The sequence below is a fragment of the Mchenga conophoros genome, linkage group LG9 (genome assembly GCF_057382185.1).
Source record: "Mchenga conophoros isolate Kocher_MC1m ecotype Shallow Benthic linkage group LG9, M_conophoros_male_GT1.1, whole genome shotgun sequence".
NCBI classification, from domain to species: domain Eukaryota; kingdom Metazoa; phylum Chordata; class Actinopteri; order Cichliformes; family Cichlidae; genus Mchenga; species Mchenga conophoros.
Window position 1 is genome coordinate 36479057 of NC_140534.1, and position 23692 is coordinate 36502748.

General features: G+C 46.8%; 1 protein-coding gene across 9 annotated transcripts in view; it reads right to left on the reverse strand.

Moving 5' to 3' along the window:
• Nucleotides 1-23692, reverse strand: part of LOC146567828 (receptor-type tyrosine-protein phosphatase mu-like) — a 219885-nt gene that overhangs the window by 194914 nt on the left and 1279 nt on the right. Inside the window, exon 1 of one of the 9 annotated variants that reach the window (XM_085285663.1) lies at nucleotides 14276-14405. The exons of the other annotated variants lie outside the window; for them this stretch is intronic. Within the exon in view, the coding sequence (XP_085141789.1) occupies nucleotides 14276-14300 (25 nt within the window). The 5' untranslated portion in view covers nucleotides 14301-14405. Of the gene's footprint in view, nucleotides 1-14275; nucleotides 14406-23692 lie in introns of those variants that run through there. 9 annotated transcript variants of the gene reach the window in all.

The following is a 23692-nucleotide window of genomic DNA, read 5'->3' on the forward strand; positions in this document are numbered from 1 at the left end:
CAAAGACTGGAACATATGATGAAGCATATCTTGCCTTTAGCTTCACCTGGTAGGTATCCCGACAGAATACAGTGGGGCAAAAAAGTATTTAGTCAGCCACCGATTGTGCAAGTTCCCCCACTTAAAATGATGACAGAGGTCAGTAATTTGCACCAGAGGTACACTTCAACTGTGAGAGACAGAATGTGAAAAAAAAATCCATGAATTCACATGGTAGGATTTGTAAAGAATTTATTGGTAAATCAGGGTGGAAAATAAGTATTTGGTCACCTCAAACATGGAAAATCTCTGGCTCTCACAGACCTGTAATGTCTTCTGTAAGAAGCTTTTCTGTCCCCCACTCGTTACCTGTATGAATGGCACCTGTTTGAACTCATCATCTGTATAAAAGACACCTGTCCACAGCCTCAAACAGTCAGACTCCAAACTCCGCCATGGCCAAGACCAAAGAGCTTTCGAAGGACACCAGGAAAAGTATTGTAGACCTGCACCAGACTGGGAAGAGTGAATCTACAATAGGCAAGCAGCTTGGTGTGAAAAAATCAACTGTGGGAGCAATCATCAGAAAATGGAAGACATACAAGACCACTGATAATCTCCCTCGATCTGGGGCTCCACGCAAGATCTCATCCCGTGGGGTCAAAATGATCATGAGAACGGTGAGCAAAGATCCCAGAACCACACGGGGGGACCTGGTGAATGACCTGCAGAGAGCTGGGACCAAAGTAACAAAGGTCACCATCAGTAACACACTACAACGGCAGGGAATCAAATCCCGCAGTGCCAGACGTGTTCCGCTGCTGAAGCCAGTGCATGTCCAGGCCCGTCTGAAGTTTGCCAGAGAGCACATGGATGATACAGCAGAGGATTGGGAGAATGTCATGTGGTCAGATGAAACCAAAGTAGAACTTTTTGGTATAAACTCAACTCGTCGTGTTTGGAGGAAGAAGAATACTGAGTTGCATCCCAAGAACACCGTACCTACTGTGAAGCATGGGGGTGGAAACATCATGCTATGGGGCTGTTTTTCTGCCAAGGGGACAGGACGACTGATCCGTGTTAAGGACAGAATGAATGGGGCCATGTATCGTGAGATTTTGAGCCAAAACCTCCTTCCATCAGTGAGAACTTTGAAGATGAAACGAGGCTGGGTCTTCCAACATGACAATGATCCAAAACACACCGCCCGGGCAACAAAGGAGTGGCTCCGTAAGAAGCATTTGAAAGTCCTGGAGTGGTCTAGCCAGTCTCCAGACCTCAACCCCATAGAAAATCTGTGGCGGGAGTTGAAAGTCCGTGTTGCTCGGCGACAGCCGCAAAACATCACTGCTCTCGAGAAGATCTGCATGGAGGAATGGGCCAAAATACCAGCTACTGTGTGTGCAAACCTGGTAAAGACCTATAGTAAACGTTTGACCTCTGTTATTGCCAACAAAGGTTATGTTACAAAGTATTGAGTTGTATTTTTGTTATTGACCAAATACTTATTTTCCACCCTGATTTACGAATAAATTCTTTACAAATCCTACCATGTGGATTCATGGATTTTTTTTTTCACATTCTGTCTCTCACAGTTGAAGTGTACCTCTGGTGCAAATTACTGACCTCTGTCATCATTTTAAGTGGGGGAACTTGCACAATCGGTGGCTGACTAAATACTTTTTTGCCCCACTGTATGTTTCCCCTGCGTCGGCAGCACGCGCTGGGCTCTCCAGATCACAGGATCCCACATTCTTGATTTGAGTTCACAAACACTTCTTATAATGAAATTTTGGCAATGTTTGCTCTTTATACAGTAAAGTTACAGCGGGATACAAATAACATCAGGCTGATCCTGCCACAGTTTGTTTCCCTGGTTTAAATCACAGACAAACAGCATCCCACAGCTGTTTATGTTTTTGGACCCATTTTGCACAGAGAGGCATTTTTTTGACAAATGTATTGTGTTGAATATTCTTACGAAGTGAAAAGAAGAAAGAAAAAAAACTATAGGTAAAACAATTACAGGATAAAGGTGGTTTATTTTATTGCAACCTGTAACTTATTGCAGTTTACTTTTCTGTGTTTAATTGTTTACTGCAGTGGAGTTTGAATATGGGTAAAACAAAGGGGGCCTAGCACCAACACTTCACTGGAGCTGAAACAAGTTTAACTGTGAGTTTGATTTTAGGGATGAAGCAGTGATTGGATCAGGAAACGGAGTGATGTCAGCCTCAATGAGCATCCCGCCCTAGCAAAGGAGATCTGTGTGTGCTGGACGAGGGGGAAAAGCAGGAGTGCCTCGACAAAAAAACAAAAACAAAGAAGAAGAAACAGTGAGACACGGGAGAGCTGAACAGACCACGTGAAAAGAAACCTGATCTTCATTTTTCAACTTTGTTGTGTTTCTGGATGATCATGTGATCTGAGACTGCAGAGAGGATCTGAAACCTTCTGACTGTCTCTCTCACTCACACTCACACACACACACACACACACACACACACACACACACACACACACACACAGAGTCTGTTGTTCGGTAGTACCACTGCTGAGTGATCAGAGGAATGTTAAGTACGCTGCAGCTTCAGGAGATTTTCTCTCAGACTGACTGCAGGATCAGCGAGCGGCTGAGTCACGCTTCACATGTGTGTCAGCACAAACACACAAACACAACAAAAACAACAAAACTCAAAGACATTAAAGGAACCACAGCTTGAACCAACCAAGTTTTAATCTGGACATTTATTCCAGAGTCCAGGTTATCTAAAAGCTCAAGATCAGACCACACATGATAACAGCATAGGGCTGGGCGATATGACCCAAAATTCCTATCTCGATATTTTTTAGCTGGGTGGCAATATAAGATATATATCTCGATATTTTTTAAAGCCATAAGTTAAGAACAAAAAGAGAGTTCTAGTCACACTGTGTCCCAGATGTCACACAGGCATTTTTATTTACATACAGCATAGATTTACATGAAGAAATTACTGAAAAATAAATTATCAGCATTTATTAAATAATCATGCTCCATAAATAAAAGAAAACAATGTTGTTTTTGTGCATAACAAAAAGCTCATAATTGTGCAGTCAAAATGTAAACTAACAGACGCTGAGCATAACAACAAAGACAGATTTCACAGCTGCTCTGTTCCCAACTTCTACTGCGTGACTGACAGCCTTGAGTTTGAAATCCGCTTCGTAACCATGTCTCTTAACAGGTGCCATTTATGGTCCTTATACACACACAATACGGTAATATTACGTCGAAGTACAGAACGTATCACTCCGCGAGGCTCCAGACTATGGTAGCCGTAATCCTCCGACAACCCATCAAGCGCTGCAGCTCCGTAGCTTACCAAAGTCGTAAAAAATTTTGACAGATTGCTGAGCGCCATGTACCACCTAAAATCGGTTCGCGGTCAGTAAGCACAACCAGAATTCATACATAAGGCGCACTGTCAACTTTTGAGAAAATGAAAGGATTTTAGGCCGTGCAGCCCCTGTGGGCTGCATGTCATTAGCGTGGTTAGCTCGTTAGCGCGGTTAGCTCGCTAACACGTTGACGCCGTCCAGCCCCACAACTCGCTAACGGAGATTTGCCGTGTCCATCTGGTCGCTGCCTGTAGGTGAAGCTATGGGGGAGGAGGGGGAGTTGTATTCAGTGAAGGAGAGGCGAGTCCTAGTAACGTTGCTTAGAGACAAAAGTGGACGAAAGAGAGGCAAACTTGTGGCTCCACAAGTATAATTATGACGTAACATAGACTATATCGATATAAAGGATATTGTCACATCTTATATCTCGTATGAAAATATATCGATATTTTTTAAAAACTCGATATATCGCCCAGCCCTATAACAGCATCAGATTTATACTGCTGCATTGTTCTAGCCAAGCTTTTATTATGAAACCTGACATTTTATTTTGAAAAACAGACAGTGAGCTGCACATGTAAAACAACACAACAGCTGGAGGAGCAGACAAAGCTCAGCAACACACACCTTAACACGGGGGGTGGGTGTAGGTGGGATTAAAATCACGCTGGTCGTCATCATTAATGTCACATGATGGATGAAAATGGGACTTTTTCCCTTCATCTCTCACTGACCCAGATCAATCGTGGACCTTTGGACTACTACCTCTGATGCTGCCGTTCACCTAAAGCTTTAGTTCTGGGACTCTTTAAGCTTTGTACTTCATCCACCTGAACCCTGATGAATCTCAGGACTGTTTCACTGAGGTCATCGGTCACTGCATCACATCATCTGAGAGTCTTTGTTTCAGCTTTTGAACTCTCGTGTCTTTATGGTGATCTAGACTTTCACAGGCTGATCTCTTTCTACACATCAAACTGGTACGTTTCATAATAGAATAGAATAGAATCGCCCTTTAGAATGAGAATAAAGAGCTATTCTATTCTATACAGACTCCTTTAGGGTATCTGCAAGCCACTTTGCAACCCACCTGACAGCACAGAGTGTGGAGGTCACAGATCCTCAGAACAAAGTCTAATGCTGTCCTGCTTCCATCTATCTCTGCTTTATTTAAAAAATGAAACGTTTTCATAGTTTGTTTTTTCTCTGATTGTTTTTTGTTTCATGGGGTTCATAACGACGCTCATGCGTACGCTTGCTGGGATATGTAAACAGTGTAGGGATTAGCTCACACTGTTGTTAAAATGCTAGTTTGATATGTTTTGCAGGCTTTAGCGTCTCTTCTGTTAGCTTCAGTCTGCACACTTTGAGCCTCTTTGATTGATTTGCTGACGTGAAACAGACAGCTTTACCGATGCTGTTTGTTTCACATCACAGATGTTTGACCACAGTACAGCAACACCATACATGGAAACACTGCAAGACTGCGATTGCTGTTAAACCTTTGAGTTTAATAACGAATCAGATCGCTGATGGGAGACAGAACACGAAGCATTGCTGTCCAGAGTCAGATTATCTAACGTACAGTAAAATAACATGCTTTAACTGGAGACTGAGCAGTGAGGCTGGACTCACACTGGGAGATCCATGCTGTGAGACATTCACGACTCACCCCCCTCCCCCGTCCTAATGGCCCTTACAGCTCATCTGCGACCGCCAGGACGGAAACCGGCTGGTGTTTCCTGCAGAGGTGACCCCTTCGTCGGGATCAGGCTCGCCGTCACGCTTCCTTCTCAGGAAGCAGCCGTTTCTTCCTGTCTTTGTCTGCCAACCACACGCATGCGCCTGTCTTCCCATCAGTGCGAGGACCCTTGGTCACACACTGACCCTCACAGGGCCCTCTGTGAGCTCCCCCACACACACCCCAGACACTCACACCAATTATCAGAGTGTAACCAGCCCTGCCTAATGTGTATGCTATTAGCCTCGGAGTTAACCGTTAGCATGTAGTGATGCTAACACCCCACCGAACAAAACCCAGAGACCTGATTGGATGAGACAGGACAGGCTGGGGCGGCAAGACGCGCTCCCAGCAGGCCCCGAGGCTGTCTCACACACACACACACACACACACACACACACACACACGCGCTGATGGACAGCTGCAGCCTGTGGTGTCAGTGGTGGCATTTAGCTGGTGACACACACACACACACACACACACACACACACACACACACACACACACACACACACACACGTATACAGTGACAGTGAGGCTGAAACAAGATGGCAGCAAAAAAACAACAGACTGTGTGACGGGCGAAGACAGACACGAGAAAGAGGAGGAAGGAGGTAAAATGAGGAGGAGGAGACGTGCTCCCCACATGAACATGAGCTCAGCGCACTGACGTCTATTAAAAGGAACTCTGATTAGAGACACAAACACAGACCACACCCAACACACACACACACACACACACACGCGCGCACACGCGCACACACACACACACACACACACACACAGTGAAATACCTCCACAGATAAAAAGCTCCATGCACTCCACTGTAGTGTGTGTGTGTGTGTTTCCATGTGTTTCTGTGAGGATCCATGTGTGTTTAGACTTTCTAAAGACTTCCACATGCATTCTGTTCTCTCTCTCTGTGTGTGTGTGTGTGTGTGTGTGTGTGTGTGTGTGTGTGTGTGTGTGTGTGTGTGTGTGTGTGTGTGCATAAACTGTGATCTCCAGCAGAAACAGTAACCAGGCGCTAACAGCATTAGCGTTTGCACAAGAGCTTACTCGCCTCAGGCCAAACATGAATAATGCAGCAGTCAGCCCAAAGCCTACGGGTGTGTGTGTGTGTGTGTGTGTGTGTATCACTGCTATCTGGCTGTACTCGAGGCTGTCTATATGACGACGGTATTAGAATAATATGCTAATTACTAATAATTACTCTGTAAAACACACACACACATACAGATTCTCCCCCTGTTCCGCTTCCTTCATCTTCTGCTTCCTGCATTTCTTCCTCCCTCCAGGTTGTAACTCTTCCCGGGCGAGGATGAAGAGGAGGAGGAGGGCAGCTGCTGGACTTGACACTCGGACTGATCCAGACCTGAAGTAGGTTCCTGAAGGATCACACGGACAACCGAGCAGCCAAGAGAGGTCAGAGGTCAAGTGGCGGCCCTGCCACACCAGTCAAACAGGCGCTGGTTACTGAACAAACCCAGAGGGAACCGGAAGCAGAACCTCTGTATGTGTCAGCACGTATGCATGGAAGGCGAATCACAAAGAGACGTGAACTTTCCAGTGAGAGTGAAAATGCAGACAGGCAGAGTTACTCCTCCAGGGTCCACCTGTGTGTTGTGTTTGGGTCTGCAGGGGCTCCTCAAACTCCTACAGGCTGACGTGAACCTGCTCCATTTCACTCATCAGTCAAGATAAACACGTCTTTATCCTGGTTATGACACGTTTCCTTTTTACTAACACAGCCGGGCTCCATTAGAGGAAATACCAGCCATACATGTGGCTACTGCTGCTTTTGAAGGTCTGTAGGACAAAGCTGCCTGATCCCACCAGACCCCTGGACCAAGGTCCACCAGAGTGGAGATGTTTGTCCACACAGCACAGCAGCAGCTCCTAGCAGCTGTCAGCAGGGGGAGGAGCAACCAGACTGCAGAGCTCACAGAGCTGTGATGAATACTACACACCAAAGTGGGCCAACGTTCCTCCACAGTGACATGACACACTGACACACAGGAAACCATCACTGCCACTTCCTGCTGCTCAGCGAGGCTCTGCCAGCTCGTGGGTTGGACCCTCAGCACCGAACTGTAGGTCCCTCAGTTCAGACTGCACAGTAGTGATTATTATTATTAATACTGCGACGGTCTGCAGTGAGTGTGTGTGTGCGCAGCGATGGCCAGCGGAGGGTTGAGTGTTTCCGTGTGTCCGCTGTCTTTCCTCATCAGTCATACCGTCCACTCTGGAGCCAGAGGACAGCTGCTGTCACTCAGTCTTCATGTCCTCTGTGAACTACATCAGATCTGTCACCGCCAGTCACTGCGAGTCACAGCAAGTCACAGCGGCACGTCCACGCCCGCCCAACGCTCTGCACAAAACTGAAGCACCCAGCCCACCTGTCTCTGCTTAGTGACACTCGCCACAGATTCTCACACATGCTCTCAAAACCAACAAGGACTCCAAACACAAAAAACTGATCCAGAACTTTGGACTTTCTGGACCACAATGAAACTGAGAGAAGATCCTGCTTCATCTCGCAGCCAGTCTGAGAGGGTCCGTCTGGACCAAAGCAGCATTCAGGTGTCCCTGAGCCTGAAAAATAATCAAGGTATTAAAATGTGAGCGATAACGTCACAAATGCGCAATGATTACATATCTGAAGGCTGCAGGTGACCTGACCGAGCTCCGCCCTGAGACAGCTGGGCAGCAGCTCAGTCACCTACAAGCTTCACTGCAATAAGCAGGTGGATGGACGGACAGACAGAGTTCTCCTGGGGTGTCCGACAGCGCTTTGTTCTGGTGTTTGTGGATTTCTTTTGAGGCTGTGGGTCGCCACAGAGACATGTGCAAACGAGGGTTTCAGTTAAAAATCCAGATAATCCAGAGAGCAGATTAGAACATTTCATAACCCAGAAACATGGAAGATTAAGGTCCAGATTAAAGTGCATCCCAAGAAGGAACGAAGGGATTCCTTATTGGTCCGTGTTTCCTCACGTCTTTGTCTCTCTTGTCTGACCTCAGCTGTCCTGGTTATCCTTCACCCTGTAACAGCACCGGTGCATGATGCAATCAGTATGCACTTGTACCTGAGCTGGTGCTGCAGCCCTGTGTGTGGAACCAGACATGTTTCCACAGAGTGACCCACTGAAATCATCATCAGCCCACAGCACACCGCTGAGAACCTTTTCGGTCACACCCACCAACTCTAACTCACCTTTTGCCACTGACCAATAAACTAGGTCATCACCTGACAGCAGTACCAATACTACACCACGTGTACAAGTAGCCAGAGCATCAGCACTAATGCAGCATGGCTAAAGGCCTTCCTGTGTTTACACGTATAATTGAACTTTATTTTCTTCTGCAAATTAGCAAATCTAAATATAGTTTAGTTCAACATGAGAAAATAATTTTTTTGTGATGTTATGTTCTAAGTTGAAGGCGTTGTATACGTTTTTGTTGTTCAAATTTAGATGATGAGGATGTAAACCTGAAGGGGTAGGGCTAAATAAGTATATACTTCTGCCTACTCCTTTTCAAACAACTGCATGGAATGATTTTATGAAACGTTGGTGAATGTATATGTTTGAAATAAAAAAGAACTGAGTTGAACTAAAGCTCAAAGTGAAAGCTCACTGATTCACAACATTTTCACAATAAAAGCTGGACACTGTGAAAAATCTGCATTTTTTCAGTGTGGGTGGCACTGATGCTTAAAATGAAGCTTTGAAACATGATGAACAGATAAAGGCTTTTTTTTTTTAAACCGCTTTGAGTAAAAGAGAGGAAATAACGAACTCTTAGTAAAAACTGTGGTCTGTAATTAAAACTCTGAGAGCACATATTAAATAAAACAGCATGACGAAGCGTCTCCTTCTGCTGGGCAGAAACTCTGCGATTTTTGGCCCTTTTTGAGCCGATTTTTCAGTCGTGTGACCGTTTTGGTGATCGGCCCGAGTTTGGCCTTCATCGTGCGTCGTGCAGTATACACGGGGTAACGAGAAGCGATTAACGCCTCACGACCAGCTCCCGATCATCAATTGCTTGGTCGTAGGAAAATCAAACCTGTTTGAAATCCACATGACCGTTGTGAGTGTCACTGCAGCCACTCACACTGCGCACACGCAAACACGTAAACGTTGGTGAAAAGACGGAGCAGCACGGCAGCGTGTGATCTGGACACAAGCGATGGAGACACTTGTAGAACTTTGGAAAGCTCATCCGAGCCTTTTCGATGTGGCCTGACAAAATCATCACGACCACAACAACCATGAAAATAGTTGGATTTACACTGCTGCTCAATCACAGCTGCCTGATTTTTCTTTAGCAATTTAGCAAAGTTGATGGTGGTGTGTGTCTGTGTGAGTGAAAGACAGAGAGGGAGAGCGAGCGACAGATTTTCTGTTATGGACGCACAGTGTGAGCACTCAGGTCGCATCAGAGCATCGGGCCGTATAGTGTGAGGCCCTGCATCGTGACCTACGACCTTCTAACCCCTGCGAGTCGATCGTACAGTTTGAGCAGAAGCTGAATAACGCGACTGAATGTATGCCCAGCTTTAGTCATCCTGGGCACCTTCACAGGTAGGGCCTCTCGCAGGGTCTCTGTATGGCCAGCAGGGGCAGCAGAGAGAAACGGTTCCATTAAACACTAACGTTTTTCATATCAGGCTTCCAGGATCAGGTGTGTAGTTCAGGAGCGCACAGACAGGGGGCGCTGCTCTCACAGCAACAGACACACAAACAATCCATCGAATAAATGAAGGAGAACGGCTCACAACCACAGGAGTGAGTAAATGCTGAGGATGGCACCTCCAGCTCACGAAGAGCACACCACAGCCTGAACCAGCCCCCATCCTCACACCCTTCCTCCCCCCAGCACACAGAAGGTCATCTCCAGCCTTCAGCAGGGGGGTGGGAGGGGGGGGGGGGTTATCGTTCCGCCTGGCGGAGGCAGAAAAGGTCTCGTCCCCCAGGAACCACACAACGGACGGACGCAGCGCACAGCCGGGCGCATCAACACAGCGCATCAGTGTCGGCAGTCAGAGAGCTGCTGTGATTGGTCGACTGATGGATGACCTCACGCTGGTTTAAGTGTGACTGAATAAACATGTCTGTGAAGGTTCTCAGTCATCCAGGTCATCGTAGTCTAAGGAGCTTGCAAAGAAAAGCGTCTGGACTTCTTTAAGTTACTTGAAGACGTTTCACCTCTCATCCGAACTCATCAGAACTGAAGAAGCTTCTCGGATGAGAGGTGAAACGTCTTCAAGTAACTTAAAGAAGTCCAGACGCTTTTCTTTGCAAGCTCCTTTGACGACCGAATAAACAAAATAAAAATAAACTACAGAATAAATTAATACAAAAATAAAACACAAAGCGTGTTTCTTTGTAAAGCGCTTTTTAAATTTTTTTAATTTTATTTACTTACTTACTTTTTTATACTACTACTACTACTGCGTACTACTACTACTAGTAGTACTACCACCAGGCACTTCCATCGCCTGGATGTGCCTGCAGCTCCCTGACGGCGCTGGGACTTTAATGTAACTGTGCTGCAAGGCAGGCCTGGGGGGCACTCAGACATGGGCCTCCACCTGTGAGGCTGATCCTGGGTCAGCCTGTCTCTCCTTTCTTTCTGCTGCTCATAGTTTGGTGCAGCATCAGAGGCAGACGGAGGAGTTAGCGAAGAACTCCTGAAGCGTTTGTTTGTCCTCAGACTGATTATCAGGACTAAAGAGCATTTTTAGAAATGAAGCTGTGAGCTCATTACTCTGATTTCATGAAACTCACAACGACACGCAGGCTGGACTAATGAGCTGTTCACTGCCCTCACAGCGAATTTAATAACACTCTGAAAACATTTTATTCTCATCCTCTGCACATGCACAAAATATACAGCCTGCATTATACCACCAAATATATGAACACTTACATGGTCTGATGCACCAGAGAGCAACGGGGGAGCCAGAGATTGAACCACCGACCATCCAATCAGCAGATGATGTTCTGCTCTACCACCTGAGCTACAGGTGTATATTCAGTCAGAGAAGCTGTCAGCAGTGTTGGTGCTGATTCGCTGTCCTTCCTCTGTGTTTGAAGGTTTTGGACATTTGAGCGTCTCACTCAGGTTTGAAGGAGGTGACACGTCCTTCAGCTGGTGACAAATTTAAAGAAAATGAGTGTTTGCAGTAACTGTAGAGGAGTCGAGGAGCCTCAGGCTAGCTGTTGCTTCAGGTCAAAGTGTGTGGATGTGCAGACGACGCTCTTCTGTTTCAGACATCAGAGAAGCGAAAGCTGACCCATCGCATTGGTTCTGTGAGGAAGTGCTCACGACGGCTGCGTTTCACTCGGTTTCCTCGTTTTGGAGAAGAAACTGAAGGTTTTCTGTTTATTGGTCTGCGATGTGACATCACGCAGAGCAGGCGTCACCTTGGCTCGTTTCTAATAACCCTGGAGTCGTCTGTGTGTCCTTAACGACTAAAATAAAAACAAGAATCTCACTTTTTTCACTTAACTTTTTACTGTAAAGCAGCTTCATGGTGTGTGTCACGTGCCCTGCATGTCAGAAAGACAAGGAAGCTCCCAAAAGCTGTTCTGACTACAAAGTGATATTTGCTGCGTTGTCAGGACTGATGACGAGGCTCAGGCACAGGAAGAGGAAGGTGAGGAGGACGAGGGGAAGAGCGTCAGGTCAGCTGCTCGCGCCGACATCCTGCGGCCGATATCTGCTGTGAATATTTCTTCTGTTTGAACTTCATGCTCTGCCTCTTTAGTCCCTGTTTTTGTGCTGATTGTGGTTGCTTGACACACACACACACACACACACACACACACACACACACACACACACACACACACACACACACACACACACACACACATTCATTTAATCCCCAAAACTTTGATGGTTTCCCACAGAAACAAAGAATCAGGTCACATCAAAGCGCTTTCACCTACAAACGAGTAAGACGATCACAGAGCTCTAATCTCTCTCTCTCTCTGCATGTCTTTAACCTTGCTCAGCCTCGACCGGTCCCAGAGGTGAGTCTTGGTTTCCTGCGGTTACGCTCTGACACACATACAGCCAATCATTAATCAGAGTCTGGTAGCACATTAAGAGTCTGAAGCCGCCCGAGGACACCGGTGCTCGCTCTGACCCAAAAACTCGTCCTCAGCACAAAGACGCTTCCGACAGCAGCGGGTCGGCTCACGCCGGGCGGGCTCAGCTGCCGCCTGCCAGCGGCGCCCAACTTTACGACACAAGCGAAGACACCTTGCTAAAAGTGATTTCACAAAATCTTCCTGTGGTGCCTTCACTGACTGTGTGAAAACCATGTGGATCTGAGCGGCTGCCGGTCTTAGCTTCCTGCTCAGAGCAGTAACAGTAAGGATGGGTACCGGTATCCGGTGCCATGATGGCACCGGTTCTGACATAAACGGTAGTAACCAGACTGAAAAGCAGCGCACATTTCGGTGCTTTATTTCGGTGCTTTTTTTCCCCTGAGCTGTGATACACTTTGGATTCTAGCCAATCATTTTACCTTTGCGAGCGTAGTAGGTGGGCCCAGGTACATACGTTCTTTTAGAGCAGAGCTACAGATTAAAAATGCCCAAGGCGAAGCGGTCAAACTCTGGCTGTACTTCACAGCAAAAGATGCAAACTCAGCAGCCTGCAACAAGTGCTTTAAACTGATACTGTGATACTGTCAAAGGAGGTAACACCTCGAATCTGATGAAACACCTGGCGACGCATAGCGTTTTTTTTAAAAGCCGAGAAATGCGCCGTATTTGATAGCTTGCTGCGAGACCTCACACCGAGCACATCTACTGCGGGTGTGGTGCCAGTTATCGACCCGGAGTTAGCAACATCCCCCAAAGACCCGAAGAGGAGAGTCCTGGCCCCTAGCCCTGCCAGTGTAGCAGAAATGATGAGGATGATGATGCAGCAGCAGCCGTTCTTCTCTGCGTGAGTAGCTTAATGTTGTTCGTGTGTAATTTACATTGAGTAGGCTAACCACGTTATTACATTAATGCATGTAAGGTGAACTAGCAAACATCATCATAGCTACATGCTGCTGTCTTCTTGTTTGATGGCAGATGCTCCCTTCACCCTGGCCAAAAAGGCTAAAATGACCAAAGAAAAAGTGGGAAACAGTTAAACATGAGAGGTTTTCGGACAAAGTTTGTGTTTTTTTCCCCATTGTTTAAGCACTGCTTCCAGCCAAGAGTGATGCCATATATGCCCCATAGCTGCAGAAAAGGCTAACATTGTTATCTTTTTACAAAAAAAACAGCTGAACATGAGAGGTTTTTGGACCAATTTTGTGTTCTCCATTCTTTAAGCACCGGTTTGAGCACCGTTTAAGCACCGGCACCGTTTCAAAAGTACCGGTTTGGTACTGGTATCGGATAAAACCTAAACGATACCCATCCCTAAGTAACAGTGAGCCTTTATAACCCCCGTCATGGCGTGGTGGAGCAGTGGTTAGTGCTGCCATGAAACGAGGTCCCAGTTTCAAACCCCACACGGCGTCTGCGTGTCCCATTTGGCTGCAGGTGTGTCATAGACTAACGCCTGTCTCCATCTTTGAAACGCTCCTTTAGGGCCGTTGTTCTCTTTTTCTCCAAAGGTTTCAGATTTACTATTAAACTGGCACCATTATAAGCATGGTGAAGCCACAGGACATATTCAGCCAATCAGACGCCGCCATCGCTGTGAAATCAGCGTCAAACAACCATCAGGTAAACTGGAGGAGCAAAACGCTCCGACCACTTCATGTTATGATTTTCTTCTTTTGGATATACTTCACCTCGCTTCAGTTAGGAAAACCAACAATTCAACCCAGCCCACACACACATGCACGCATGCACGCACACACAAACACACACACACACAGGCTGCATATGAATATTTACTGTAGTAATTTAGGTTAAAGCAGCTACTGGGCCTGAAGTCACTGTAGGGTTTAACAGCACTATAGGAAACTGTGTGTGTGCGCCTGTGCTATCTGTTAGCTGGCAGCACTTTCAGATCATTAACATAATGATTATGATAAGAAAGAGAAAGCGTTAAAATCTTAATAAAATATTTATTCTGCCTTCCTCTCATCTCACCGTCGGCACACACAGACACACACACACACTTGTATTAAAGGAGGAGTTGGGTTCTTACTTATGAGTGTAGATATGAATGTCATATTCAGCTGTCAGAAAACATGAAATATAAAAACGAGTCCCATGGCTCCGGCTACACCTGAATGCGGCTCAGGTAGGACAGTCAGAGTGCGGCGCTCATCGATCGTTGTTACAGAATTATTGATTTATTAGAATCTTTTTCTGTTTGCTGTAAAAACCAAGCAGTCAGTCTGAGGGTCTGCACGCGCTCAGTGAGCACCAACAGATGAGCTTAAAGTCGCGCTGAGCAGGCAGGAAGCATCTTAACACACACACACACACACGGACACACACACACATCGTCTTCAAACAATAATCCTGTGAATATGATCAGGGATTTGGGGCACAGCACTAATCAGACTGACATCTCTGGACACGGATTAAACACACACACACACCCTCTCTCCATGCAGTGTGTGTGTGTGTGTGTGTGTGTGTGTGTGTGTGTGTGTGTGTAATCTCCTGAAGACATGCTGACTCTTCTTTATAATCTGATGTCGTAGAAATAATTTCATTAATCTGACAAACAGCAAGTCGGAGCAGGAGGCCGGAGTGCGTGCAGCTCACAGCGGGTGTATCTGGACTTTGAGCTCCATCAGCTCCACGCTTTCCTTAAACAAACACCTGTCGCTTATTTACGTAGGTACACGTTCTCGCCCCCGTCAGCTCCATCAGCTCCGTCAGTGGCCTTCTGCTGCCTGCCTGACCCACAGACATGTTTCCCTGTGAGAGCTGTGAGAAGTTTTATAAGCTGAACCCACCCATAAGCAGCTAACGCCCACTCTGACAGCAGGGTCACATGACTCCTCCAGGCGCCACACACGTCTGAATCAGGGAAACCGGAACAGGAACCAGAACCAGAACCAGATGTGAAAAAGTCACTCATAAAATCAATACCCTGATCTGGCTTACAAGCCGAGAGGCCCCTCCCCTCCCTGAGCCTGGTTCTGCTGGAGGTTTCTTTGGGTTAAGAGGGAGTTCTTCCTTCCTACTGTCGCCAAAGCGCGGCTGGTGGTCTAATCGTTGGGGTTTCTCAGGATCACCGCAGGGCCTCCACCCTACAGGTACATGGTGATCTGAGCCAGGATTCACAGGCTGTGGGTGAGTGGGTTTACTGTCACCATGGCAAGATGTTAGGTAAACAGGTAACATTAGAGCATGGGAGGGGTGGGGTCTTTGAGGAGCGTTTCAGTTTTGTGGTTTGGCCTTCAAGCTGCTTAAATTCAGATGTGAGTGTGTTTGAGCTGCAAACCATGGCCTCAACTTCACTCTGTCCCACGCTGTGTGTGTGTCTGTGTGTGTGCATCAGGCAAAACTCCCTTTATCTCCTCCCTTTTCATCCTCACGTCTGTGATTCCAGAAAACAGGATTTTCTCCTGGATCTTCACTTTCTCGTTATCCGCTGGTGTTGGTGACGTGACCTCGACCGGCGCCTCGAGCATTAGAGACCTCGCTGTCCTGCGGAGAGTTCGGGGACCGGAGAAGATGCGGATCTCGGAGACAGAGCTTAGCGCTGACACCGGCCTCCTTCTCCGCAGCGTTGATCTCATCTCACACATTAAACAAAGAGAGTTTTAATCCGGCTCCTTTAATCCCCGCTGGGTTTGCAGACACAGCGTCTGAAGGCGGCGTGTTAATCTGGGGAGTGGGGGGCACAGCGGCATCTTGGCCCGCCAGGGCAGCTTTAATCCAGCGCAAACACACAAAAAGTGGTGCCTCTGCTGCCGCTGATACTTAGATGTGGATTTACAGGGAGATTAAAGCCAACAAAGATTTTTTTAAAAGACTCGAACACAAACAGGAAGCTGCAGGCGGGAGATGAGGAGCAGATTCATTTATTTATTACAAAACACGAACTCTGAGCGGAATGCACAGGACACAACACAACAGCACAAAACATTCTGCACATCCTCCGTGTCCTTCACAGCCAATCACTGACGGCCAGCTCAGGGACAGGACAGGGAGCTGGGCGGGTTGCAAAGCAGCAGGCAGAGGCTGAAGAGGCCAGAACACCTTTGCCTCCTGTCTGCACTCACATGATCAACAACCGTGCAGACAGTTCACTAAAAAGCTTTTTCACTTCGCCGCATTTCTGACTGTAATCTGGAGATACAATCAAACACATCACAAACTTACCGAACTTTAAACACGCGCCGAGTCTGACTGATTGAATTGTTCCAGTGCAGTATGGTTGGGCGATACGTAAAAATGTTCCAACCAACAATCGTAAGTCCAATAGTCAACAATGGGCGATATATTCGTGCATGACTTTTTATGAGTGGAGCCATGCAATCATTGGACTATTTGTGCGTTTACAACACAGAAAAAGGCCAAACATGGACGAACTAATTTGGGATTTCTTTGGCTTAAACCGGATGAAAGAGGTAAACCTAAGAATGTAACCAAAGCTTGTGCAGACGTACAGCAAAGGACTGAAGTACTCTCAGGACTGAGGACACTCTGAGGACGGGGCATTTTCTTGCAGATAAAAGAGGGTGCAGTTACAACTATTATTTCTGTTGACTGCTTCTATTAGCTCCATCATTACGAGCAAACGTACTCATGGGCAAATAAAGAAAGAAATCACCCTTGTAAACACGAGGGCGATTTATTTGTCCAATCGCCCGACCCTGAAGTGAAAACTGAAAACCTGGAGAAGCTGCGTCTCTAAAGTTTCCTCCAGAGGAAGCAGCTGGTTTGTACTTCCTGGTATCCACAGATCGATCGATTAGTAATCAGACGTGCCCAGTTTGATCTTTGTGAGCTCAGAGAAGCTTTTCTGCTGCCGGCTCACAAACTGAGACGCTCGTTTAGTTGCAGAAAGGTTGGAGCGCTGTCGCCTGTTAGCCGACAGTTGTGATGGCGTGCTCGGTTTTTACCTGCTCAGGTAGAACCATCAAACACGGAGCCACAGCCCTCATCGCTCAGGGAACTCCATCGCCACACACAGCTCATTATTTCAATCAGTGCAGAGGTGAAGATCTGAGAGAGCGCACACACACAGTCACTGAGCGGCTCACTACACTAACACTATTAAAGGTGACTGTACAGCAGCTAAAAGCCTCAATTGGCTTAAGAAGCACCCTGATAGCGCACACACACACACACACACACACACACACACACACACACAGAACTAGGGGTTTCTCATGGCTTGCTGTCTGGAGCACTTTTCAGTTTCTGCATGAAGACACAGTTTCCCTTCATCAGCGCTGAACATCTGACTCAAGTACACGAGATACTTTTATGCTACTACTGTTTACATTTCAGAATCAGAATCAGAAAGGGTTTTATTGCCAAATGTTGAGCAGGCTTACAACATTAGGAAATTGCTGCGGTGCTTCAGTGCAAACATACTGTCATAAATTACGCTTAAATAGACATGAAAATAAAAATAAGAATAAAAATTTAAGTACTAAGTAGATAGATATATACATGATATATACATGATATATACATGAGTGCAGGTGGTGATCAGTGCCAAACATGGAATGATGCAGTGAACACAGCGTAGGGTCATGTGTTAGTGGTGGGGACAGTCATACGGTTATTGTTCGTGTGTCCGACAGCAGAGGGGAAGAAACTGTTCTTATGGCGAGAGGTTCTGGTGCGAATGGACCGGAGCCTCCTGCCTGAGGGGAGCAGGTCAAACAGACTGTGTCCAGGGTGAGAACGGTCAGCTGTGAGCCGAGCTGTACGCCCCAGTGTCCTGGAGGCGTACAGGTCCTGCAGAGATGGGAGTCTGCAGCCAATCACCTTCTCAGCAGAGCACACAACACGCTGCAGTCTCTGTTTACTGTATATACCAGGTCCTGTTATACAGCTGCTACTGTTAAACAGCAGATAATCTATCAGGTACTTTTGTAACAAACGTAGCAGGCTTTGATCAATCGCATACAAAGATGCATGTGTAGCGTTACACAGCCACCATTCACAGAAACGGTCAGCTGATGGCGCCGTGACGGTTGGTGTGAGCGCAGCATCGTAACATCGTGACCGGAGCTAGCTGCATACTTTTACATTACTAAGAGGTCGTTTCCTCTGATCATGTGATCACATGACCCAACCTGAACACAAGAATGAAATCCACTGCATGATTTTTAAACATACAAATAAACCGTCAGACACACAGTCAATGCTGATCACATGACAGGAAGGACGGACTGTGATTGGTCAGACGGAGCTGCCTTTGAGAAACAAAGAAGAAGAAGAGGAAGGAAGTGAAGGTCTCAGAGGTGTGAGGAGAGATAATTAACTCACTGAGGACCCTCGACACACACACACACACACACCTGAGTGCGCAGTGTGAGGTTAATCTGTGAGCTTCATTAAAACCCTGACGAGACAGAACAAAGAGCTGACTTCATCTGAACACACACAGAAACTCACACACTCAGGAGGAAAGGCTAAAGTCCTGAATCAGCGACAGTCCTGAACCTGGACACACCGGGAGTGTGTGTGTGTGTGTGTGTGTGTGTGTGTGTGTGTTGCTGAGTTAACAGTAGCTCTCTAATTACAGCCCGTCTCTGAGTCCAGGTGTCTCTGTGCACCTTCCACCACACTCACTCCCACATGTTTTCACTCCATGAGAACCACAGCCTACATTACCCACAGTGCACCTGGACAGACTGCTGTGAATTACCCGTAATGGACAAAAGTACTGCTTTTAAAAGGTTCAAAGACTCAAAGATCATCAGAGTGGAGGCCACAGGAGGCTGCTTTGCAGTCAGAGACTTTTAATTTGGAAATCTCAGGACAAAGGCTCATTAACAGGATGCTAAAGAACAAAAAACAACAACACAAACTCCCACCTGAACCCAACCACCGGGCATGCTCATTAGCTGCGCTCCATCTCCGCCGTTATCAGGGCATGGCGGCCATCTTAGACTCAAACCACAGAGAGTTTCATTCACACACACACACACACACACACACACACACACACACACACACACACCCTGCAGCTGTCCATATGTGCAGCAGAGAGGGGCGGACAGGAGGAGAAATCAAACGCACCCTCAGGCTGCAGACAGAAGCTCCTGGTCTCCTGCAGTTTGACTCCTGAAGCTGACTCCACAGTCTTCTTCTGGACTTCCGTCCTGATCATCCCCGACTCCACCTGCTTCCATCCAGCAGTCACGGAAACCTAAACTCTGAGATTCTGGGCGCCGCGTTATCGTTCGTTATTCGTTGTTGTTCTGCTGCTTTTACTGCAGTGAAGGATGTGAACACTTCCTGACATCTCCAGATGTTTCTGAGCCATCAGCAGAACTACAGGCAACATGTCTGCCCTCAGGGAAGACTTCTCAGGTTTTTCCCAGTAATGGGAACCAAATCCCAGAGTTAGACCATTAAAGACCAGAGAATCAATGAGCTGTACAAGCTCTAGAAACATTCATGAAACCTCCACAAGATGGATCCGCACACTGCTGCCCAACAGCAGTCAAACAGCAGCACCGCCCACAGCGACTTGTTAAAAAGGATTTATACATCAGATATAAAGTCGTGCTGATTCAGCTGGAACTTGATTCTTTGTCCTGAAGAACTCCTGATGAGCGTTACAGTATGGGACTGATGGACACGCCCACTGACAGCAGAAGAACCGCCCCAAAACGTTGGTTCTGTTCACCTGGACGTCTTCAGTGGGAGGATCAGTCATCGACAGGTGACTCCTTCGGTTTCAGCTGACTGCAGGTTTCAGTCTTATGAACAGCAGCAGCACTGACTGCACACAGGCTGTGAGGTCAGTTTATGATCAAAGACCTCTGATCAATGAGTCTTGTTCACAGAGAGGTGGGAATGGCTGCAATCACAGCATTGTGAGATGGTGACAGATGGACCCTTAGGCCCCTCCTCCATTCAGATATGGTCTTTCCCTTTTCACGTAAATGGCCTCCTTGACTCCACCCTCAAACCAGCGTTCCTCACATCCTCATCCTTGAAAGTGTCCCACGCTGTGTCCACTGGCCTGTAGGTGTAAACAGACTGCAGAGTCCTGGCCTGACGAGGTGGCTCTTCTGTGTTGTACCATCCTCTTCGCCAGAGGTTGTTTGGTTTCCCCGATTATAAATCCTGCCAATCCTCCTGCACTTAACAGCGCTGTGGAGAGCATCCTCACACAGAACATGACATCGTGGTTTGGGAACAGCTGTGTGAAGGACCAAAAAGCTCTCCAGAGAGTGATCCGTACAGCAGAACGCTGCTGCAGGATTGCTCTCCCCCCGCTTCAGGACACCTACACCAGGAGATGCCGGACTAGAGCAGAACAGATACTGAAGGACCCGTCCCATCCTGGCAACAAACTGTTCCAACTTCTGCAATCTGGTAGAAGGTTCCGCATCTTCCGGGCAAGGACAGAGAGACTCAAGAGGAGCTTCTATCCCCAAGCCATCCGTGCCCTAAACACACACACGCCCTCTCACATCATCTATAATTGACTGAGACAGGACTCTTCCAGACACTAAACCAAGGCACAATGTACATTTCAATTCCTTTAATTTTAAATATGTTTATATTGTCTATCCTGTAAAATAGTCAGATATCTATTCATATTAATGTACAGAATTCACCTGCTTGCTGCTACTACTGCACATTCACCCAGTGTATATACTATATGTCTATATATATATATATACAGTGGGGCAAAAAAGTATTTAGTCAGCCACCGATTGTGCAAGTTCCCCCACCTAAAATGATGACACAGGTCAGTAATTTGCACCAGAGGTACACTTCAACTGTGAGAGACAGAATGTGAAAAAAAAATCCATGAATCCACATGGTAGGATTTGTAAAGAATTTATTCGTAAATCAGGGTGGAAAATAAGTATTTGGTCAATAACAAAAATACAACTCAATACTTTGTAACATAACCTTTGTTGGCAATAACAGAGGTCAAACGTTTACTATAGGTCTTTACCAGGTTTGCACACACAGTAGCTGGTATTTTGGCCCATTCCTCCATGCAGATCTTCTCGAGAGCAGTGATGTTTTGGGGCTGTCGCCGAGCAACACGGACTTTCAACTCCTGCCACAGATTTTCTATGGGGTTGAGGTCTGGAGACTGGCTAGGCCACTCCAGGACTTTCAAATGCTTCTTACGGAGCCACTCCTTTGTTGCCCGGGCGGTGTGTTTTGGATCATTGTCATGTTGGAAGACCCAGCCTCGTTTCATCTTCAAAGTTCTCACTGATGGAAGGAGGTTTTGGCTCAAAATCTCACGATACATGGCCCCATTCATTCTGTCCTTAACACGGATCAGTCGTCCTGTCCCCTTGGCAGAAAAACAGCCCCATAGCATGATGTTTCCACCCCCATGCTTCACAGTAGGTATGGTGTTCTTGGGATGCAACTCAGTATTCTTCGTCCTCCAAACACGACGAGTTGAGTTTATACCAAAAAGTTCTACTTTGGTTTCATCTGACCACATGACATTCTCCCAATCCTCTGCTGTATCATCCATGTGCTCTCTGGCAAACTTCAGACGGGCCTGGACATGCACTGGCTTCAGCAGCGGAACACGTCTGGCACTGCGGGATTTGATTCCCTGCCGTTGTAGTGTGTTACTGATGGTGACCTTTGTTACTTTGGTCCCAGCTCTCTGCAGGTCATTCACCAGGTCCCCCCGTGTGGTTCTGGGATCTTTGCTCACCGTTCTCATGATCATTTTGACCCCACGGGATGAGATCTTGCGTGGAGCCCCAGATCGAGGGAGATTATCAGTGGTCTTGTATGTCTTCCATTTTCTGATGATTGCTCCCACAGTTGATTTTTTCACACCAAGCTGCTTGCCTATTGTAGATTCACTCTTCCCAGTCTGGTGCAGGTCTACAATACTTTTCCTGGTGTCCTTCGAAAGCTCTTTGGTCTTGGCCATGGCGGAGTTTGGAGTCTGACTGTTTGAGGCTGTGGACAGGTGTCTTTTATACAGATGATGAGTTCAAACAGGTGCCATTCATACAGGTAACGAGTGGGGGACAGAAAAGCTTCTTACAGAAGACGTTACAGGTCTGTGAGAGCCAGAGATTTTCCTTGTTTGAGGTGACCAAATACTTATTTTCCACCCTAATTTACGAATAAATTCTTTACAAATCCTACCATGTGGATTCATGGATTTTTTTTTTCACATTCTGTCTCTCACAGTTGAAGTGTACCTCTGGTGCAAATTACTGACCTCTGTCATCATTTTAAGTGGGGGAACTTGCACAATCGGTGGCTGACTAAATACTTTTTTGCCCCACTGTCAACCCGTTCTCACTCCCAAAGCGTAACATTTTACGCTAGGTGACAAATCGTCACCATATTACGTTTTCGGCTACCCACCACGTTCCTAAATGACGACCTCGGAAAAAAGAGGACATATGAGAACCGTCTGGACTGAATCTACACATGTTCGCTCTTTTTCTTCAAATCGCTTAGAAACACGCTATTTAACATCATTAAAGACCTGGATAAGGTCAGGAATAAGGTTATGGTTAGGGCTAGGGATAAGGTTAGGTTTAGGGCTGGAATACAGGGCTGGAACGTCTACTACCGCGGGAGTGTCATTCACTGGATTCCAGCCATAACCCGCCGCGTACCATAAGAACGCCGAAGGTCTCCTTTCGCGTTCCTCAGGAACGCCGCGGGACGTGACAAAACGTCGACATGTTACGCCTCGGGAGTGAGAACGCTCTGCCACTGTATGTATATATATATATATATATGTATATATATATATATATAATGTTTTTCCTCTACACCCCCCCCCCCCCCCCCAATTATTTTGCACATGTCGAGCAGCGTGTCCGGCTACATTTCACTGTGTGTTATACTTGTATAACTATGCATGTGACAAATAAAGAACCTTGAACCTTGAACCTTGAACCACTATGTTACTCTGTTTGTGTCGGGGGACCCGATCCTTGGGGTGGACCAGTTTTTGGTGCAGCGTTTAAAAGCGACCAAGACGCAGTGTTGAATCCAATCCGAGTGCAGATCTGATGTTGAGGGGAGAGGCGTCGACATGGCGATCAAATCTGCTCTGAACAGCTTTTGTTTTTAAAAACGAAGAAGTAAACTTTAGTAAAGGAGAGACCGTCTGCTCACTGTTGCCCCATCAGCTGAGCACAGGCACAACAGCTGACTGAAAACAACCTCACCTTCATCATCCTCACATCCACAGGCTGTACTACTGCAGTACAAGTACACACATCCACAACATGTCTGCGGCTCACTGCAGAGCCTGGGTGTTACCAGAGACATGAAAAGCCTCGAGAACACAACCAGACTGTTAATCAATAATCATGGTATTGATTTATCGATGTGGCCGTGCCGACACGCGCTCTCATGGAGCTGTTTCTCTGGGCTTTGGTTCAAACGAGTCTTTGAATGCAACAGTCAGAGCAGCGACGCCGACATCAGGAAACGGGACCGAACG